The sequence below is a fragment of the Peromyscus eremicus genome, chromosome 10, assembly GCF_949786415.1.
Source record: "Peromyscus eremicus chromosome 10, PerEre_H2_v1, whole genome shotgun sequence".
NCBI lineage: Eukaryota > Metazoa > Chordata > Mammalia > Rodentia > Cricetidae > Peromyscus > Peromyscus eremicus.
Genome location: NC_081426.1, coordinates 95797879 through 95816852, shown reverse-complemented (window position 1 = coordinate 95816852; position 18974 = coordinate 95797879). Strand labels below are relative to the sequence as shown.

At 40.5% G+C, this 18974-nt stretch overlaps 1 protein-coding gene and 1 long non-coding RNA gene across 4 annotated transcripts in view; one reads left to right on the top strand and one right to left on the bottom strand.

The window, feature by feature from the left end:
• The window catches only part of LOC131920522 (uncharacterized), a 41567-nt gene that overhangs the window by 15818 nt on the left and 6775 nt on the right, over positions 1 to 18974 (top strand). For 2 of the 3 annotated variants that reach the window (XR_009381671.1, XR_009381672.1), the window contains exon 2: positions 3342 to 3441. This is a non-coding gene — a long non-coding RNA (uncharacterized LOC131920522). Of the gene's footprint in view, positions 1 to 3341; positions 3447 to 18974 lie in introns of all 3 variants that reach the window. The other variant, XR_009381670.1, reaches the window with a different exon arrangement.
• Positions 3188 to 18974, bottom strand: part of Rpap2 (RNA polymerase II associated protein 2) — a 94484-nt gene continuing 78697 nt past the window's right edge. Inside the window, exons 12-13 of the mRNA XM_059274924.1 lie at positions 12433 to 12582; positions 3188 to 3483 (exon numbers count right to left, since the gene is read on the bottom strand). Coding sequence (XP_059130907.1) covers positions 12441 to 12582 — 142 coding nt within the window. The 3' untranslated portion in view covers positions 3188 to 3483; positions 12433 to 12440. The remainder of the gene's footprint in view (positions 3484 to 12432; positions 12583 to 18974) is intronic.

Below are 18974 nucleotides of genomic sequence, written 5' to 3'. Positions count from 1 at the left end.
ATTCTATAGATATGTTAAGTTCATTTGATGTATAATGTCAATTAATTCTGATATTCCTGATTGTTTTGTCCAGATGACCTGTCTGTTGGAGAAAGTGGGTATTGAAATGACCTGCTGTTATGGATTGAAATCAATCTTTAAATCCAGTAGTAGATTTTTTAAAAAATAAAATTGGGAGCATCACAGTTTTGTGCATACATGTTTAAGGTAGTAATGTCTTCTTGGTTAGTCTCTGATTAGTTCAATTGAAGTCTTATTTCATCAGATACTAGGACTGCTTGCTTCATGGTCCCATTCAATTGGAGTACTTTTGTCTATCCTTTTACTCTAAGGCAGTATCTATCTTTAAAACCAGATGTGTTTCTTTTTCTTTTCTTTCTTCCTTTTTTCCCTTGGTTTTTCGAGACGAGGTTTCTCTGTGTAGCTTTGGAGCCTGTCCCAGAACTCACTCTGTAGCCCAGGCTGGCCTGGAACTCACAGAGATCCGCCTGCCTCTGCCTCCCGAGTGCTGAGATTAAAGGCACCACCACTTGGCGCCAGACGTGTTTCTTTTTTCAGATGTGTTTTTTTTTTTTTTTTTCCCCGAGACAGAGTTTCTCTGTGTAGTTTTGGTGCCTGTCCTGGATCTCAATGTGTAGACGGGGTGGGTGGGTGTTGATTCTTGGTGTTCTCAGTGGTAATTTGTCTTTTAATTATCATGGCTCTGTATTTCTTTCTACAGGCTGTCTGTTATGCTCAGTCCCCTCTCTTCAGCATGAAATAATGCTTCCTGTATTTTCCTTAGGTTTGGTTTGTTGAGCATAAATTTTTTTAGGCAGTTTACTGTTGTGGTAATTAATTCCATTCAACCAATGGCTTTTGAGGTATATGACCTGATGGGCATGGTCTTGTCTGCATATGTGACTGCTTAAGAGAGAGAGGGGTTGTGCTCTCTCTTGGGTAGTGAGGACCAGGTTAGGTGGTGTGGAGCAGCTTGCAGTTGGTTCCCATCACCCTTGGACGGAATGGAGGGTGACAGCTGGATAAGTGGTGACGTTTATTTCATTCTGTATCCGTGAGTATATTATTCCCATTTCATACCTTAATAAATTCTTGAGATCCTTTAATAGATTCTTATGGATTCATATAACAGTTTATGTTATGGAAAGATGTTTTCTCCTTCAATCGTGGCAGATAGTTTGGCTGGGTATATTAGTCCTGTTTTGGCCATAATAGTCTTTTAGGACTTGGAATGCATTGCTCCAGGCTCTTCTGGCTTTCAGAGTTTCCACTGAGAAATCAGCTGTTATTCTGATGGATTTTCCTTTATATGTGACTTGTTGTAGCGTTCAATACACTTTCTTTGTTTTGTATACTTAATACTTTAATTATAATATGCCTATAGGGATTTTTTTTTCTGGTCTTGTTTATTTGGTGTTCTGTGTGCTTTTATGTATCTGTATTAGTATGTCTTTGCTTAGTTTGGGTAAATTTTCTTCTATGATGCTGTTTAAAATCTGGTATACGCCATTGACTTGGGATTCTATGGCTCTATTTCAAAAGTTTGTTTTTGTCATGGTGTCCCACCTAACCTGTGTATTCCTTTCGTGTGTTTTGTTTTTTCATATTTCTTGCTTATTTGGTCTAAATCTTCTACTTTGAATCCTGACAGTTGATCTTCTGCTTGATTCATCCTACTTGTAAGGCTTTCCTTTGAGTTTCCTAGTTGAGCTATTGGGTTTTTCAATTCCATCGTCATTTAACTTTGAGTCTTCAATATTTTTATCTCCCAATTGAATTTCATTCTCAAGTCTTGGATTGTCTTTGTCATTTCGATTAGCCTTATGTTTGTTTTTCTTGGGCATCACTCTGGTGTTTATTCTCCTTAGCTCTTTCTCCTTAATTTCATTTGAGCTGTTTGTGTCTTCTTTAAACTCCTTGAATTCTTTGATAAAGGTTATGATTTTTTTAAACTTCTGTGTCCTGGAGTTCATCTAGGTAATTCTCATGGGCAAACATTTGTACAGGAATGATAGGATTTGGAGAGAAGATACTGGCTTGATCTTCCTTTTTTCTTTGGTTTTTCGAGACAGGGTTTCTCTGTGTAGCTTTGTGCCTTGCCTGGAACTCAGAGATCTGCCTGCCTCTGCCTTCCGAGTGCTGGGATTAAAGGCGTGCGCCACCACCGCCTGGCGATTGTTGGTATTCTTGGGATAAGATCTGGCATGTGGATTTCTTTTGTTCTGGACAGAGCAGGTTGGGGCAGAAGAGAGGAAGTGCAGGTGGGTTGAAAATGGGTGGAATGAAGTCAGGCTGGAGAGCGGGGAATTGGGTTGGCATGTAGGATGTGTTTCTTTTTCCAAGCATAGAGACTAGGGGGTAGATTTGGCTGTGTCAAAAGGTTGGATATGGCCTGGGAGAGGCCTGTGGTTTGAGGGATAGTTACGGAAGATCCTGGCCCATGCCTAGAGCTCCTTTGCAGTGCAGGCAGAGAAGATCAGACTAGGCTGGTGCACTGGTTGTGGGACCCAGGCTAGATTTGGCCAGTTGTAGAAGAGGAATGGATGGGAGGTCAGGGGAACTCACCTGGTTAGAATCTGGAAGGAGGATGTGGGAAGTTTGGGTACTGAGTTGGAAGCTGCTCAGAAAGGTTCTGTGGGTGGGTGCAGCTCCTGGTGTAAGCTCCTGGCTATGGCACAGGCAGGGCATGGGATGGGGATCTAGGCTAGTCCTTGGAGGAGATGTGAGGAGTCTGGTTACCAAGTAGGGTGGTTGGAAGCTATGCAGAAGAGATCTGAGGGTGGTTGCAGGTAGGTCAGGTTGTAACACAAGCTCTGGCTGCACTGTAGGTAGGAGTGGTCAGGACAAGGGATGTAGGACCCTGTGGAAGCCAAGAGATTAGCTACTGTGCAGGTGGGGGTCAGACTGGGCCGGGCACTGATTTCAATACCCTGACTAGATATGGCAGGTTGTGGAAAAGGTGTGGAAGGGGAGCTCTGGTACTCACCAGGCTAATCACGGAGGAGAACATGAGATGTCTCAGTGCCAAGTGGGGTGGTAGAGGCGTCGAGGGAGGGTTCTGGTGGGAGCTTAGCAGCAGGGCAGGCGGGGTGGTCAGTTTTTGAAAGTGACCAGACTTGTAAAGGACTTCATTGAAGGTCACATTTAGATCACATTTATTGACCTAACCTTTGCGGTTATTTCTATGATAGAGTTTACAACTGGCCAAAATTAAAATTTCTTACGTTTTTTTTTTTTTCTGTTATCAACCAGAAAAAAATAAAGGTAATTGCATTTTCTTGAATATTCATTCAAGTTTCACTTTATTTTTTCCTTTTCAAATAAAAACCCTGTGTTGTAAGGGCTTACTTCTTCCTGCTGGAGTCATGGCTGTCTTGTGCCTGAGGAAGTTATGCTCTTAGTCAGCAGTCACTTGTGGACCCTCATTGGCTAAGATTCCAGGTATGGTGAGTAAAATTCATCTTCTATCTTCCTGAATTATATCTGGGAAACAAAAAGAGCATCTTCAACAAATGGTGCTGGTCTAACTGGATGTCAGTATGTAGAATAATGCAAATAGATCCATATCTATCACCCTGCACAAAACTCACATCCAAGTGGATCAAAGACCTCAACATAAAACCAGATACACTGAACTTGATAGAAGAGAACGTAGGAAATAATCTTGAACACATTGACCCAGGAGACAACGTCCTGAAGAGACCACCAATAGCACAGTCACTAGGATCGACAATTAACAACTGAGACCTCATGAAATTCAAAAGTTTCTATAAAGCAAAGGACTCTGTCAATAGGACAAAGTGGCAGCCTACAGAAAGGGAAAAGATCTTCACCAACCCAACATCCGGCAGAGGGCTGATTTCCAAAATATTTAAGAAACTAGACATCAATCAAATTAAAAAATGGGGTACAGATCTAAATAGACATATCTCAACAGAAGAATCTCCAATGGCTAAGAAACACTTAAGGAGATTTTGAACATCCTTAGCAATCAGGGAAAGGCAAATCAAAATAACTCTGAGATTCCATTTTATACTTGTCAGAATGGCTAAGATCAAAACCACAAGGGACAGCTCATGCTGGAGAGGCTGTGGAGCAAGGGGAACACTGCTGCTGTGAGTGCAGACATTTTGGAAGTCAGTGTGACAGTTTCTCAGAAAACAGAATCAACCTACCACAAGACCTAGCTATACTGCCCTTGGGCATATACCCAAAGGATGCTCAATCATACTACAAGGACACTTACTTGCTCAACTATGTTCATAGCAGGTTTATTTGTAATAGCCAGAACCTGGAAACAACCTAGATGTCCCTCAACTGAGGAATGGATAAAGGAAATGTGGTACATTTACATAGTGTAGTATTACTCAGCTGTTAAAAATAAGGATGCCAGGAAATTTGAAGGCAAATGGATGGAACTGGAAAAGAATCATCTGAGTGAGGTAACCCAGACCAAGAAAGAAAAAACATGGTATGTACTCACTCAAAAGTGGATATTAGCTGTAAATTTATAATCCTTTATAATCTGAGAAAGTTTGGGTCAAATGAGCAATGTGCATAAAGTCTACATGAAACATCCTTACTTGAATGTCCCTAAGCTACTTGAATACCACCTGTTTAAAATATGCTAATTAAATCACTTTTAACTGGCATCCATTAATTAAAGGAGGTCCAGAAGGACCTCTAATTAAGCATTCTGTATTTTCAGTATGTCTAATAAGCCTTCCCGCCAATGGACGTGGGTATAATGAATTGACAACTGGACTTAAAATTCCAAATTAACCATATTTTTAAGAACTTCTGAAAGTGGTGTTTATGCAAGCCAACCTGAGCTCCTCCCCTTAAGGGCCCTCAGCATCAATCACTTGAATAAGCACTGAGTATAAGCTGGGAGGGAGTGACTGTACCAATTCCTTTTTTTTTTTTTTTTTAAAACAGATTTGACAATGGGTTACCTGCAATCACTCCCTCCTTTGCCCAGGGCTTCACACATAATAATGAGATACCTTACCACTGCGCTACACTTCTAGGCCCTGTTCTTGCTTTCCTGCCAAATACCTTCTGGTGTATTTCACAGTTTGTTTGAAAATTATTTGATAAAAATCAAATATAAAAAATAGACACTTATAGGCCCTACCTCAAGACTGTGGCTTGCAAACCAGCTTTGCCCAGTGAGTACTGCCAACTTCCATCTGTCCTTGCTGCCATTTCCACACAAATAGGCCTGGCTCTAGACCACGGCTTGCCTGGTCTAGACCCAATCAAACAGGGCATGTACCAGCTTTATGACATGCAGTTCTTACACTGGCCCAATCAAAAGCTGGCTATATATTTCATACATACAGGCAAGGTCAGATATCCAGGCCACATTGCAAAAGCAAAACTAATATGAAAAGCCAAGACATGATGTCTCCCATAAAACCCACTACTCCTCTAGATATGTTCTCTCATGAGAATTATTTAGATGAGCCCCACAACACACAACTTAAAAGAACAACCATAAATTTTGTCAAGGAATTTTAGTAGTTTAAGAAAACACAAAAACACATCAAACCTCAAAAAGATAATAAATGCTTGAGTGTTGGCCAAGAAAATACAGACAGAGCTGAATAAGTGGAATCAAAAACTCAAGAGAAAGCCATACAAGTAGAATACAGAATATCAGGACTCAAAGTAGACCATACAGCAAAGAATATGATTTTTTTTTTTTTAAAGCACAGGAAAGGAACACAGAGGAACCGTGGGATGCCATTACAAAACCAAACCTGTGGTGATATTTTAATTGTGCTGAAATGTGATTTTATTTGTATGTTAATAAAGTTTGCCTGGAGATCAGAGGTCACAGCGAGCCAGGGACAGCAGTCAGGCAGTGGTAGCCCACGCCCTTAATCCGATCATATGGCAGGCAGAGTCTCTGTGTGGTCAAGGACACAGCCAAGCGTGGGGACACCAACCTTTAATCCCAGTACCAACCATAGAGACCAGGAGGTCTGTATAGACAGGCAGTGATGAGGAAGTCATGTGGTTGGGTTTAGAGCCAATGAGAAGGCAGAACAGAAAGGCAATAAAAAAGACAAGTCAGACAGGAAGAAACTCTCTCAGGGGAAGCGACTGCAGCAAGTGGTAAGCTAAAGGTAGTCTTGGCTCTTCGCTAGTGCTCTGATCTCTTGGGCTTTTAATTCTGTATTTGGCTCTGTGTTTCTTATTTAATAAGACTGTTTAGAAATTCGTCTACACAAACCTTCAAATTATAGGCATAGACGAGGAAGAAACTTCCTAGGCCAATACATAGACCAGATCTTCAAGATCATAGAAAACTTTCTAAACTAAGGAAAAAACATACTTATACAGATATAAGAAGTACATGGGACACCAAATAATAAACTCTTCATGGCATATCATAGTTAAAACACCAAATATGGAGAACAAAGAATATTGAAAGTTGCAAGAGAAAAAACACAAGTAAAATATACCAAGCAAAACTATTTGCCATGATCCAAATCGTATGAAAGAATTCATATCCAGCAGACCAACCCTACACAGAATACTGGCTGCAATACTACAGACTGAAGAGAGGAATAAGCATACCCAAGAGACTGTAGAAAGAAAACAAATGAAGCTATAATTACTGAAACATTAAGAAAATATGAGTAAGAAAACAACAAAAGATGGAAACCAACATACACCTTTGGGTAATAACTTTCTCAATTCTCAAATCAAATGACAGGTTGGCTGAATGAATTAAGAAACTAAATCCATCTTTCTGGGTTTTTTAAAATTTTTTTTATTTTTATTTTTTCTGGAGCTGAGGACCGAACTCAGGGCCTTGTGCTTGCTAGGCAAGTGCTCTACCACTGAGCTAAATCCCCAACCCCCCATCTTTCTGTTGTTTATAAGAAAATCAGCTTTCAAGACAGGTACCACATTAGACTAAAAAAATGGAAAAAGTACTTCAGTCTACTGAGACCAGGAAACAAAACAGTATTGCTATCCTAATATCTGACAAAATGAACTTCAAACTAAAACTAATCAGAGATAACGAGAGATACTTCATTCTAATCAGGAGTACAGTTAACTAAGAAGACATTACTAGACTAACAATCATGCATCAAACACTATGTCACTCACTTTCATAAGAAAATCTACTACTAAAGACAGATGAACATCAATCCATTAATAGTAGGTGATTTCAATACCCCCTTTCTCCAATAGGTAGGTCATCTGTACAAAAAAGTCAGAAACATCAGGTTAATTGACATCATACATCAAATGGACTTAGCAGATACCTACAGAATATTCTACTCAAACACTGAAGAATATACATTCTACTCAGCAATCTACAAAAGCATATTTATAATAGACCACCTCCTGGGATACCAAACAAATTTAACAAATTCAGAAAATTGGAAACCACTCCTTGTACTACTCCTTTTGCTGACCATTGTGCAGCAAAACTTAAAATCAATAGCAAACAAACTCATGGAGCTTAAATAACTCATTACTAAATGATGAAAGTTCCTAGAAGAAATCAAGGAAGACAATTACTGTAGCTAAATGAGAATACAACAGAACCTCTGGGACACATTGAAAGCAGACCTATGAAGAAAATTTATAGTTCTGAGTTAAAAAAATCAGAAAGACCACACATAAATGACTTAATGATACAACTCAAGAATTTGGAAAAGCAAGAACAAACCAAACCTAAATCCCATAGATGGCAAGAAATAAAAAAGATGAATTAATGAAATTGAAGCAAAGAAAACAATACATAGCATGAGCCTAAGAGCTAGTTCTAAAATAAATATGCTCCACAGACCATTGGCTCAGCTAACCAAATGAAAGAAATGACTCAACAGAATCAGAAATGAACAGGGAAGCATTACAACAGACACAAAAGAAATTCAGAATGCTATAAAGGTATACTTTAAAACCTGTACTCTGGCCAGGTGGTGGCACATGCCTTTCATCCCAGCACTTGGGAGGCAGAGGCAGGTTGATCTCTGAATTCAAGGCCAGTCTGGTACAGAGTGAGTTCCAGGACAGGTAGGCTACACACACACACACACACACACACAAAAACTGTCTTGAAAAAATGAAACGAAAAATCTGTACTCCCAAATCTCCATCTAGGAAGCTAGTATTTCCTTAATACTAAAAGATCAGGTAAAGACAGAACAACAGAAAAGAAAATTATAGGTCAATATCCCTGATGAACATCAATTCAAAAATCAACAAAATACTTGCAAACCACGTACAGATATACATTAAAAAGATTATCCCCCATGACCAAATTGGCTTTATCTAGGAGATGCAGAGCCAGTTCAACATATATAAGTCAATAAATGTAGTAAATCACATTGATGGATTTAAAGACAGAATTCACATTGGCCATCTCAACAGATGCAGAAAAATTGTTTTTACAGTTCTCAAAAGTTCTAGTTGCAGCAATGAGTCAAGATAAAGAAGTCAAACTATCCCCATTGCATATGATACTATACATTAGAAATGATCAATGATTTCAGCAAGTGGCAGAATACAGAATTAACTTGCACAAATCAATAGCTTTTCTATACACCACCAACAAAAACACAGTACACATTCCAATTCACAATAGCCGTAAAGAAAAAAAAAAAATCCAGGAATAAACTTACTTAATCAAAGAGGTAAAAGACCTCTACAATTAACACTGTGAAAATTAACATTCTACCAAAAGCTATTTTACAGATTCAAAGCAATCCTAATCAAAGCCCCCATCTCATTCTTCATAGCAATAGAAAAAACTATCCTAAAATTCATATGGAACCACACAAAACTCTGGACAGCTAAAACAATCCTGATCATAACAACACTGGATGGATTACAATTTCAGATTTCAAGATATATTACAGAGCCATGGTAATAATATGGTAGAGGTACAAAAACAAACAAGTAGACAGGTGGAACAAAAATCAAAGACCCAAACATGAGTACATGTACCTTCAGCCACTTAATATTTGACAAAGATGCCAAAAGGATACTGGAGAAAAAGCATCTTCAACAGATGGTGCTGGGAAAACTAGATGTCCACATGTGTAAGAATGAAATCAGGCCCATATCTATCATTTCACAGAAAAATTAATTCCAAATGGATCAAAGACCTAAAAGTGAAACCTGAAATTCTTAGAAGAATACACAGGTCGTACTCTAAATGACATAGGTGTAGGAAAGGACTTCCTGACTAGGACTCCATTTGCCCAGGAATGAAGGCCACAAAACGGAAAAGCTTTCGTAGTATTGGGAGGTACTATGCAAACTGCCACAGGAGGGAAGCAATCGAAGTGCTACTCAGCTGTGGTGCCTATTGTGAATTACAACAATCTCCAGCATGGCAAGTTATCCCTGAGGGGCAATGGAGGCACTCTCATCTTAGAGGTAACTGGCAGCTGTCTAATTAGACTTAAGGTCCATTCAACAGGAGGGAAATTGCAATCATGTCTGTTAGGTCAAACCTAGCCAACTACCCAGGGTTGGTGAGGTCATGAATCCCAAGGGAGAACCTATTACTGGTACCTTTAAACATAATCCCTACATGCATTCTGAATACTTCTACCACAGGTAAGTATAGCTTCTCATTTCTCACCAAAGAAAACCTTTCTTAGCTGTAGACAGAGACTATCCAGAAAACCACAACTGCTCACAATACAGTAAGCAATGGATCATGGGTGCCCATCCCCAACAGCTATACCTACAACACAAGTGCATGGAGGAGGGCATGGGAAGAGCTGGAGGACCAGGAGGGATTGTGTCTACAATATGGCAGCCTGAACAAGAACAGCACCAACGCTAACATGGAAGGGGAAAAACTGTGTTCAAAGAACTGCTTAGAGAGAGTGAGTTAGTCTTCCTTACCTCCAATCGCCAAAGCAAAGGTAAGGAAGACTTTCTTTCCTTATTACATATGCTTATTTCTGTGCTGCTTAGCTTTTATAGTAAAGACAATTTTGAGTTAAGAAAATACCCAAGAAGTTTTTTGATTTTTTAATATTAAATCTGTATCTAGCTGAGCTCATGAAGTGGCATGTGAAATGAGGAGGCAGGAAGAGGTGCAGTTAAGGGACATTCTGATGGCCAGCTTGCAAGAGACAAAGACTTGAGCTGTGTCTCTGGAAGCAGGTATTCAACACAGACATGCAAATTTACCTGCTTGTCTGCAGTGAGGTAACTAAGATGCTGGCTATGAAGAGTTTAACTCCACTCTCAGGGACAACAGTATGAGAAGGCTCATGATAGGTCACTGCAGTGAACTGCTACTTCCTGGGAGGAAGCCTGATCAGGTGGGACAAGTGGGATTGCTGTGGGATGTATGGCAAATGTGTTGCTAATTAATCAATAAAACACTGATTGGCCGTTGGCTAGGCAGGAGGTATAGGCGGGGCAAGGAGGAGAATAAAGCTGGGAAGTGGAAGGCTGAGTCAGAGAGACACTGCCAGCCGCCATGATGAGAAACAGCTTGTGAAGATGCCGGTAAGCCATGAGCCATGTGGCAAGGTATAGATTAAAGGAAATGGATTAATTTAAGCTATAAGAACAGTTAGCAAGAAGCCTGCCACGGCCATACAGTTTGAAAGCAACATAAGTCTCTGTGTTTACTTGGTCGGGTCTGAGAGGCTGTGGGACTGGCAGGTGAAAGAGATATATCCTGACTGTGGGCCAGGCAGGAAAACTCCAGCTACAATTGGCGTCCAACGTGGTGGCAAGAGTTTCCACCTAAAAACTGAGAAAAAAGATTCTAAAACGGAGCTAAAAACAGTTCCTAATTGTCTCTCTCAAATGAGCGGCAGCTGCTGGTTTAAGCTACTTGTGGGTTTCTGGTGTGCGCACTTGACCTGCCGTATGGCGGGAATGAGGCCTCTGCAAGTGGCAGATTAAGCTGCATGGTGGATTTAGACTTTGCTAGCACAAAACAAAAAAAAAAAAAAAAAAAAAGGTTTCTGGACTACACGCTGCTTGGATAAAAGCATAGACCCACGATAGCTCCCAGAGCTGGTGGTAAACGTAGCCATGTTGGGAAGCTGAGGTGGGCGGAGCCAGCAGCCACAGCTGCTGCAGTTTAAGGCAATAGATTCACAATAAGACAGATTCAGATGTAATAGTTTACAATGTGTGTAAAAGATATGTAGGCTTGAAAGAGACAAAAAAGGTGATATATAGAGTTATAGAAACAAATACATAGTTTTAAAAAATAAAGTCATTAAAGAGACAGTAAAGGTAGTATAAAAAATAAGCCACGTAAAAATGGATATTACACAGAAAATCTGGATTGTGTTGTCTTTGGGATTTTTAACTGCAGAAAAACATTTGATTGTAAAAGCTGTTGAGTTATGCCAAAATGTATATTTTAAAGGTACCTTGACTTCAAAATTTGGATATAAGGATATGTTACTTTGGAAAAGAGTCTCTTTTGTTTCCACAGAAAGCCAAAGGCTATGGATTTGTTCCAGATTAAGATACATCAGGTTTGACCAGCCAAGACCCCCTGAAGGTCTCCAATGACACCATGGCCCAGATGATCCAACATCCAGAATGGTTTGAAGGCATCTGGCTCAGACGATACAGCCTCATGGACTATTCCATAATTCTAAAATTTTCTTTGTTTCCCCATAAGATACAGCGCCCCCCTCCAGCAGGAAGTAGTAAGAGAAGCTACGCCCAAATTCCCAAATTATATGTAATTTTACTTTGTTAAGGTTAAAACCTTCCTTTTTGGAAAAAAAAAGGGGGAAGTGCTGTGGGATGTATGGCAAATGTGTTGCTAATTAATCAATAAAACACTGATTGGCCATTGGCTAGGCAGGAGGTATAGGCGGGGCAAGGAGGAGAATAAAGCTGGGAAGTGGAAGGCTGAGTCAGAGAGACACTGCCAGCCGCCATGATGAGAAACAGCTTGTGAAGATGCCGGTAAGCCACGAGCCATGTGGCAAGGTATAGATTAAAGGAAATGGATTAATTTAAGCTATAAGAACAGTTAGCAAGAAGCCTGCCACGGCCATACAGTTTGAAAGCAACATAAGTCTCTGTGTTTACTTGGTCGGGTCTGAGAGGCTGTGGGACTGGCAGGTGAAAGAGATATATCCTGACTGTGGGCCAGGCAGGAAAACTTAAGCTACAGTGGGATGGCCTGAGAATATCCTGGAATGTAAGAACCAGAACTGCTAGTCTTCAAAGGAAGATCTGCAACAAGGATGGGCACAAAGTAAAAGTGGACAGGTAGCAGCAGAGGCAGCTGAGGACTAGTGGATAGTTGAGTCTTTAGCAAGCTGGAGTAAGCTTGAGGTTTGCACCTAGTTTTTAAATTTTTAAACTTGTGACTAGGGCATAGTTCAGTGGGAGAACACTGGCCAAGCACTTATCAAAAGCTCACACAGGTAACAAAATAGATACAATCCAACTCACCATACTTGTTAGCAGCTGGTTCTAAATATAATGGTTAAATTTTCAAGATCTTCACATTTTAAATGCAGTTCTGTAAGCAGGGTGGCTATAAACTGTGTAAATACCACATTTTTTGGAGAATGCTTCTGAATGCCAAGAATCGGTGTCAATCTGAAACCAATAATAGTAAATGCGTATGAGAAAATGAGAAGGGCTGAAGGACGCATCTTCAACTTGCCACGGTGAATCTCCTGACAAGGAAGAGGTTTCTCTGAAATAATAAAATTCCTAAAGAAAGGCTTTACTAAGGTAAAAGTCTCAGAAGATTGGAAGACCAACAAACACTGTTCAATAAGGAAAGAAGTCTATACACCTGTACTTACTAACATCCTCATTAAGCCAGCAAAAATTCTTAGGATAAAAGCAAAATGAATAAAATTTTCCTTTGTAGAATGGAGGTGATAGGGGAGCTTTGGAAACAAATCTATATAGAATGTTTGGATTATACCCCCCCGCCCCCCAAATAACCGACAAAATGCAAGATTACCTTTTGGGATGAAACTTTTTAACATTTTAATTTTTAAAACATTAAATAATATTATAAGGCATTTAATACCAATTGCATGCTTTTTTCTTTAAAGCACTTCTGATATATCTCTCTAAAAAATGACTACATGTAATGGAGACTTTAGTTTTCAAATGTAATCAACTGTAATGTGCTGTGACTGAACTCAAGGCTTTGTACATGCAAGACAAGCTATATTCCAGGCACTAAGGTTTTAATAAAGCATGCAATATAGAAAACCCAAGATCACTGAGTACACTGCTGCCTGGCACTCAATCCCTCTTCCACAAAGAACCAAAGCAACAGGTATACACATATATTAAAATGAATGGTTGTGGGAGAGCAGAGGAAATCAAGACTGAAACTTGGAGGATCAAGATACCTGGAATAAGAGCATAGTGAGGGAAGGCACATATAAATTCTCTTGTACCTGCTACTGCAGCTCCACTGTCCAGGAGGAAGGAGTTTTTGCAGAAGGAAGGGTCAAAGTGTCCCAGAAAACTAGTCATGAGGATGCTGGCAATTCTAGCGACTGGGAAGTTTGCCATGCTCTTAGGCTAGCAACCCACTTAGATAAGTAATCTAAAATATGCACAGTAGAGTCTCATACCATCTTCCCCAGGTGCCTTCAAGGTGCCATGCCAGGGGCCATTCTGGGAAGTGAGATAGGAGTTTGGACTAATAGGGAGTTGAGAGAGGCCTGCTATTCTCATGTCTGGGCTTCCACAGATATTCTGTTGCACTGTATAGGGTTTAGCTGCCTTGCCAATTCAACTTGGCTCAGCAGGATAACTATTATCTAAGCCTGCTGAGTACACTGTACTGTGGAGGATAGGTATTGTGACCTGCAGAACTGAAGGTGCTATCTTTGAGAACGAGGATATTAGAGTGCTTGCCCTGAGATCAAAGATACATCTTCTTCCAAGACTGAAGGCCAATGCCCACTTTCCTCATTGTGTCAAAGCTAGGTGCCTGTTACTGTCAGGACAGGGAAAATCAACATCGTTAGCCTGGGTGTCATGAGGGAGTCTTGAGCAATTCTGGTCCCAGCTGCAGGAGAACACTGCCCAACTTTGTTAGCCCTGCTCTCAGTCAGATAGACACTGCCAATGAAGCAGCTGGGAGCAAACGTGTAGATTTTGTTGTTACCCTTCTTGGTAGCTCCCACTACTTCCTGCATCTTGTCTGCACTGCAGTCAAGCCTCCATGAGTGCCATAGAGGAAGCACTGAATCCTTTAAGTGCCCTCTATGTGGTGTTTGTTGGAGACTGATGGTTTCAGACACCTCTTGCTAGTAGTGGAGTTGGCATTGAAATACTCCAGGAAACCCTTACTACTGGGTAGGACCATTATGCCCACTGTAGGGTAGTGACACAATGGATGCGCACACCTAGTGTTCTCTATTGCTGGCATGTGGCCTGTAGAGACAGTGGCTCTGTGACAGTTATACACTGTGCCCAAACTCACTAACCACAGTTAAAGAAACTATGGTTAAATGACAGTATGGCCTCCAGCTAGACAAACCATCAATGACTGTGTAACAAAATGGCACCCCAAGATACGTTTTCAAGAGAAAGCTTCTTAAGCACTTCATAAAAATGGTAGAGATATCTACTAGATATATAAACCCCAGTGAAGGAATTCAACAAATAGGAGGGACAAACACACACCCCAAGGTGATATGATGGCACCAAAAGAACTTTTTTGTAACTTTTTTTTTTGTGTGTGTGACAACTTACACAGCCTTGAGGCAGGAGGGATGTGGTGATATTGTGTCCCCCAAAATAGTGTGCACCCTAATAAACTTATCTGGGGTCAGAGAACAGAACAGCCACTAGATATAGAGGCCAGAAAATGGTGGCACACACACCTTTAATCCTAGCATTCTGAAGGCAGAGATCCATTTGGATCTCTGAGTTCAAAGCCACACTGGAAACACCCAGGCATGGTGACACATGCCTTTAATCCCAGGAAGTGATGGCAGGAAGCAGAAAGGTATATAAGGTGTAAAAACCAAGAACTAGAGCCTGGTTAAGCTTTTAGGCTTTTTTTTTTCTTTTTCTTTTTTTTTTTTTTTTTTGGTTTTTTGAGACAGGGTTTCTCTGTGTAGCTTTGCGCCTTTCCTGGAACTCACTCTGTAGACCAGGCTGGCCTCGAACTCAGAGATCCACCTGCCTCTGCCTCCCGAGTGCTGGGATTAAAGGCGTGCACCACCACTGCCCGGCTAGCTTTTAGGCTTTTAGCGGTTCAGCTGAGATCCATTTGGATGAGGACTCAGAGGCTTCCAGTCTGAGGAACTGGAGAGGTGAGGTGGCTGTGGCTTGCTCTGCTTCTCTCATCTTCCAGCGTTCACCCCAATACCTGGCTCTGGGTTTGTTTTTATTAATAAGACCTTTTAAGATTTGTGGTACATTTGGTGCCCAATGTGGCAAGAATTCATTAAAAAACCGTTGGTAGCCTTACAGGCCAGGGGTTACAGGCCCCAGGCCCAGCCGGAGCTACAAGCAATCCAGCTGCACGAAGTCAGAGCTGCACTTAACCATAGCTACAAGCGGTTATTACACACAGCTGGAGCTACTTTCGGCCAGATCACCAACTCACATGGTCGGAGCTTAAAGGAGCCGTAGCTCAGGCCTGAATTGGCTGGACTTTAGCTTTTAGCTTTTTTCTCTTCTCCTGGTAGGTAGTAGGCGCTTTCTTTCGGGGAGAGGCTTGGACCTGCCTCTACTGAATATACCAGGCTCTGCTAACTCCCCATGGGAGGCCTTACCTTCTTGTAGGAGGGTTGGGGTGGGAGGCTGGAGGGGCAGGAGGAGGGAAGAGGGGAATCTGTGATTGGTATGTAAAATGAATAAAAAATTTCTTAATAAAAATTTCATATTGTATGTACATGCATATATATGATATGTGTTTGGGAGCATGTGCTGTGGCATGCATGTGGAGGTTAAAGGACAACTGCGGAGTTGATTCTCTTTTTCCTCCTCTTACATGGGTTCTGGAATGGAAAAGTTGCCAGGTTTAGGCAGCAAGACCCTTGACTCACTGAGCCACCTCGACCCCAAGAACAAGGAAGTGTGTATCAACAGATTCCAAAGAATTCAAATGGATGAAATGTTTGATAAAGAATTTAAAAATAATAATTATAAAATATCTCAATTAAAAACCTACAGGAATAAGGTTAATAGCTAAATATAATTAGAAAGACAGTACAGGATATATATTAGAAATATTGCAAAAAAAAATTTGGAGGAAAAAAAACCCCTCAAACAAACTTTGGAAATGAAGATCTCACTAAGAACAAAACACACCCAACAGCAACCAACTACCCCAAACCAGCTAAGACCCAAGAGCTGACCATATAAAATGGAACCTGAACTTGGGTCTTCTAAAAGATCCTAGTCAAAGCTGTGTGTGGCATCTACACTTGTGATCCCACCACTTAGGAGACAGAAAAGCAGAGAGATTGTCTATGAGTCTGATGCCAATCTGGCTTACATGAGTTCTGGGGCACCAAGACTACAGCTACATGGCAAAGTCCCGTTTTGAAGAGCCACAAGCAACCAATCTTTCAAAAGAAGAAACTGAAGGAATCCAGGACCACCAGACCAACTTACAAAAGATGTTTGAGGGAGACCTATATCCATAAGGAAAAGCAAGATAAACCTCCATCATGGAAGCACACAGAAAGATAAACCCCACTAGAAGGAGGAATAGGTAAGAATACTGTTTACAGTATACATAACCAAACCATAAGATGAACCAGAAAAAGAACAAAGAATATTAAAAACAAGTAAAAGATAACAACAGCCAAACTGATTAAATTACTATTAAAAGATACAGAATGAGCTTGTCCTGGTAATGCATACCTGTAATCCCTAGGACTCAGGAGGCTGAGACTGGAGATTGCTGTGCCATCAAGGTTAGCCTGGGGTGCATAGTGAAACCTCATCTCAACAAAAAACAAAAGATACAGATTGTCTAAATGGACTAAAAATCAAGACCCTATTGGGTATGGTAATACATGGTAAATCAGCACTCAGGAGTCTGAGAAAAAAGGATTGTGAGTGAGGCCAGTCTAGGAGCTAAATAGTAAGACCTCACCTTAAAAAGGAAAACAGACAAACGAGGCCCACAATATGCTGGCTAGAAGAAACTCCCTTTACCAGTAAGGACAGAGTGAAAGGAAAGGGATGGAAAATGGAAATAAGGCAACAACAGTAGTTACTTTCGCCTGACAAAACAGACTTTCAACAAAAATTGATGATGAGCAGTAGGCCAATGAATTCATGAATCAATTCAACAAGGAAATTTAAAAAAAAGTGATACATTTATATTGTTAGAGCACACTACTGTATGAAACAAACACTATTAGAAGAGACTGGTTCCAGTACAACAACAGTGAGGTATTTTAGTATTTTTATTAACGGGTTCAACCCCTCCCCAAAGTATCAAGAACCATAAGTGTTAACTGTATTATATAGCAAACAAACCTAACAGAATAACAGCTGAAGAACACAAATTCTACTCCTTAGCACATGGAACTTTCTGCAGAATGGATCCTATATTAAGTCACAACAAGCCTTGAAAAAGAAAAGGAAATACCTTGCTTTTCTGATCACAACAAAATAAAACTAGAAGTCAAAAAGAACAAACTTTCAGAAATTATATAAATACACGGAAACTGAACAGCACATTTCTGAATGAGTGGGTCACTGAGCAAATCAAAAGGGAATTTCTTTTCTTTTTGACACAGGTCTTTCTGGCTGTCCTGGAACTCACTATGTAGACCAGGCTGGCCTTGAATCCATAGAGATCTCTCAAGTGCTGGGATTAAAGGGGTGTGCCATCTCACATCCAGCTCAGGAATTCAATTTTTTTTCTTGAATAAAATGTGGGATTCAGCAAAAGTAACACCAAGAAGGAATTTTATAGCAACTAGTGCCCACATGACATGGTTATCTGAACACCAGCAAAACACAGTATTTGTGGGAGGAGAAAAAGATCAGAGCAAAAGAAAATAGAAAAAAAGAAATGGTGTGTGTGTGTATGTGTGTGTATGGGGGGGGGGAACCTGAAAAAAAAAAATACAACCGATCATACACAGAGTTGGTTCTTTAAAAAGATACAGCCAGTAAATCTTTACTCAGACTCAGCAAAGAAAAATAAAAGCTCCAAATAAGATGTAAAGGGACATATTACAACTACATGCCACAGAACTACAAAGTTTCATTAGAGACACTATGAAAAATGATCCATTAAACTGGAAGGCATATAAGAAATGGACACATTTATGGATACATGATCTATGAACACTCAACTATGAGGACAATAAAGTCTGAATTGTTGTCCTTTATTTAAATGGTTGCTGCCTTTTAAGCCACAGCTGTCTGAATCAGCAACTGCAACTCCGCTACCAGGAGCGGGTAGGCCGCAAGGGCCATAGCCAGAGGGAAATCTGTTCCCTCCGGCTCCAACTCTTGCAAAGCTACGAAGGGAACTTAACTAAACCTCTCTCCCTCTAAAGAACTCAAGAGTCAAAGATTAAGGTGGAATTCTGCTCTTCAGAGGCTGAATAGCAAGTAGCTCACCTCCTCTCCTTCCTCGCGTCCTCCAAAAAGCCCCCAAGCTTTTCCTTGCCCCTCCTTATAAACCCTTTCTCACCTGGCTCCTCCCTACCACTTCCTGTCAGCTAGTTGCTGACTCAGCCTCCTGACTGCAGGTGAATTTTATTTAATCAAACACATCTTTGCATCATTAAAGAAATGTTCCAGAGCATAAACAAAAGTAACACACCTTGAAATAATATTCTACAATACTGAATAAACCAATAGCAAGTCCCACAATAAATGTGAATTAGTAATACGCTTCCTAACAGAAAAGCCTAGGAATAGATGGCTTCGCTATTGAACTTTATGAATCTTTTAAGGAACGAAAACCAACAACTTTACAGAATTGAAAGGGAAGGGATCCTTTCAAGTTCACTCAGAGATCACCCTTA